The sequence below is a fragment of a genome, unplaced genomic scaffold (genome assembly GCF_019419815.1).
Source record: "Pyrus x bretschneideri cultivar Hongxiangsu unplaced genomic scaffold, Pyrus_bretschneideri_v1 Contig9, whole genome shotgun sequence".
NCBI classification, from domain to species: Eukaryota; Viridiplantae; Streptophyta; class Magnoliopsida; order Rosales; family Rosaceae; genus Pyrus; species Pyrus x bretschneideri.
In genome coordinates, this window is record NW_025999831.1 from 5,805,754 (window position 1) to 5,809,150 (window position 3,397).

A 3,397-nucleotide genomic window follows, 5' to 3' on the forward strand; every position below is an offset into this window, starting at 1 on the left:
ATTCCTTTGTTCGAATTTATAAACATAGAAATTTCTAATTTCTACAGGAAAAAAACTTAGAATTTGAGACCTCCAACTCTCAAGTTTAAATTATAAATATATGTCATTTCCCAATTTCTATGGGTGGGAGTTTAAAAATAGTAAATTCCGTACAAATCCTATTGTTCTTTTATGTTAATCAAATAAGAAAATTCACAATTTCTAGATAATAAAATCTGTGATTTTAAAATTCTTTATTAATCTTAAATTTTCTCCTACAAATAAAGTGCAAGTGTTTTTTTAGGATTTAAGTGTATTTTTATTAATGATTGATTTCAAAAGCATTTTTATAAAAAACGCTTTCAGTTCTTTTAAGACACATTCAAACACATTTTTTTCTTAGTTCCGCAAAAACTCCGTTCCACATATTTTGGTTTTTATAGAAGATGATGGTAAAGAGATTAAAATTTTAAACTAAATTATCAAACCAAATAATATATTACCAATAAAATATGAGAAATGTTATTGATACTTCAAAAATCTCATTCTACACTTTTCACAAATGTATTTTTCTTTCTAAATATGAAAAATTAAAAGTGTAAAATAAAAATTTTAAAATTCTAATAATAAATTCTTAAAACATAATACGATAATATAATATTTAAATAATAATTTAATCATAATCATCAACGCCCAAAAAACTACAATTTTTTTTTTCTTTGTCTTTTTGGTTTCTCAAGAAATTTCTCGGGGGCGGCTTGCAGCGACTCTGTCTTTTCTTTTCTCTTGAGGAGAAAAGAAAACTAGGGCAGGCGTGGACTTGGGATTCGGCGGATTCGGTGTCCGTCTCTGTATCCGCGGAAGCCAAAATACAATCCAAACCTCGGACAATCCAATTCCAATTTCGATTCCGGGGTCTCCCAATAAATCTCGGGACTAAATAATCCGGTCAATTCTTTACATTTCAACTCATTTCGTTGATTGGCGGCGAGCTTCTACTGTCCTGCGTGCAAAATTCGGATGGGAACTCCGGAATTCCCAGATCTCGGTAGGCATTGCTACGTCGCGGAGTGCCAGCAGATAGATTTCTTGCCCTTCACCTGCGATAGCTGCCATCAGGTCCTCTCTCTCTCTCTCTCTCTCTCTCTCTCTCTCTCTCTCTATAGATATATATATTATCTGTAAATTTCTTACCTCCTCAGCTTATATGAATATCGAATGTGTTTTGTGTTTTGGAAATTTAGATTTTGGTTATTGGGATCGGGATTATGCTCTGTTTGGTTGGTTGATGAGAAGTAGAATTACCCAGATAAAAAAAAAGAAGGAAAATTTCAAATTTTGTTGATTCTTTGGGGGAGATGATTCCACTCTGTTTGGTTGCTGAGAAAAGTAGAAAAAAGGGAAATTTTCAAATTTTGATTATTCTTGGGAGGTAAAGCTTGGAGAAAATGCAAAATGGGTGTGGATGCACATTAGATTGGATTATGAATTTGTATCTCTTGGAAAAAGAAAAGGGTGAAATGCCGGAATAAATTTATCTTATTAAAACTAGAGAGGTTGACAATTTTTGTCTACATTGTCCTGAAACTGGCAATAAATTTCCGATCTTGGCGTTTGCTTGTGTTGAAACTTTTTAACTTTATAGGGTGGTATTTCATTCCTGCACTGTATTTTCTTTTGATATAAATGTTTGTTTCGAACTTGTGTTAAATTGCGGTGCATGATCTTTGGAATTAATTGAATTGCAAATAAGTTACTGAATGTTTACTTATGTGATGTTAAATATCAAGGTGCTAGTGTTTGTGTAGTGGGAATAAATTGATGTCGTAGCTCATGTATATAGATTTGGCTCAAAGGAGTGGTATGTATTGGAGAATAAATGGTGGAAATGTTTTAACATAAGAAACTGATGGTCAAATGTAGTGAAATGTTTTACACCTTCCCGAATGGTGGTGTGATGCGTCACATATACATTGCAGTTTTTCACCAATTTCAAAATGCAATTGATGTATGGCAACCAAAGGTAGTTAGGGGTTGGAATGTTTTCCTAAAGTCTTTATTTCAATTTTTTTTGGGCCCAAAAAAGCCTTAATTACTCGGGTTTATACAATAGCTTAGTCTTCCATCTTTTTTCCATCTTCCATCTTCCCAAATTGTGGATTTATAGTTTACCTGCAATATTTCTGCTTCTTGAATATTAGATTCTTCATACTAACACAAGGCTGACATTATGTAGGTATTTTGTTTGGAGCATAGAAGCTACATTAAGCATAATTGTCCGAACGGTGACAGAAACAATGTTACTGTTGTCATCTGTCCCCTCTGTGCCAAAGGAGTTCACCTGATTCCCGATGAAGATCCAAACATTACTTGGGAGAGACATGTTAACACTGATTGCGACCCTTCTAATTACGAGAAAGCCACAAAGAAGAAAAAATGTCCTGTCCCTGGCTGCAAGGAGGTCTTAACATTCTCCAACACAATCAAGTGCAGGGATTGCACGGTAGACCACTGTTTGAAGCACCGATTTGGACCTGATCACAAGTGTCCTGGACCCAAGAAACCAGAAGCAGGATTTCCCTTTATGGGCTACTTAAGTAGGAGTAGGAAAGAAGTGTCAAAACCAAGTCATGCTCCTGCCGCATCATCCTCGAAGTGGGGTAGCTTTCTTACTGCAGCTTCATCTTTTCGAGCCTCAGCTGAAGCAAGCGTTGCAAAACTGAGTAGCGAACTTAGCCAAAAGTGGGAGATGGCAAAGGATGGAACGGGGCCAAGCAGCAGCAGCAGTGGGAGTAGAAGCGGGCAGGTTGAGGTGTGTCCTCAGTGCGGTGCTAAGTTTCCCTCAGTCACCACACTAGTAGACCATGTAAAAAAGGTCCATGAGAAAGGTGGCAACCGAGCTGCTGGGGTGAAGAAAGTAACAATTGATGCCTGCCCAAAATGTAGCAAAGGATTTCGTGATCCAGTAGCACTTGTAGAGCACGTTGAGAGAGATCACGGTGGTACTTCAAGAGCATAGGTATCATTTTTGGTGAAAGTATTTGTATTTTCTTTTGGATATAAATTTCATGGTTCACATTGACAAATTGCAAATGCATATAGTTTTTAAGCATTCAGACGCACTGTTCGTGTTTTAAGCTGTAAAATTAAAGGACAAAATTGTTTGAGAACACCGAGTACCTATTAACAGTCCAATGAGATTGTGTTATACCTATTCTCTAGAAGCAGACTATTTAGGAACAGAACCAATGTTTCTAAATTTGCTTATACACATCCATGCCCATTTTCTACAATGGTATTGTATGAAATAGGGTTTGGCTTTTGTATTGAAGAAATCAAAGGGAATGAAATGACGTAAGTAAACTTGGGTTTGGGTTAGTAGAAGGAAAAATTGAGCGTGCCAAAATAATTTCTCATA

The 3,397-nt window shown here is 36.0% G+C and overlaps 1 protein-coding gene across 1 annotated transcript; it reads left to right on the forward strand.

The window, feature by feature from the left end:
• Positions 1-691: 691 nt before the first annotated feature.
• Positions 692-3,193, forward strand: LOC103946513 (zinc finger AN1 and C2H2 domain-containing stress-associated protein 11). Its single transcript, XM_009357227.3, has 2 exons — positions 692-1,098; positions 2,216-3,193. Exons 1-2 carry the CDS (start codon positions 1,000-1,002, stop codon positions 2,996-2,998), a joined length of 882 nt encoding a protein of 293 aa, XP_009355502.2. The 5' UTR covers positions 692-999; the 3' UTR covers positions 2,999-3,193.
• The last annotated feature ends 204 nt before the right edge of the window (positions 3,194-3,397 follow it).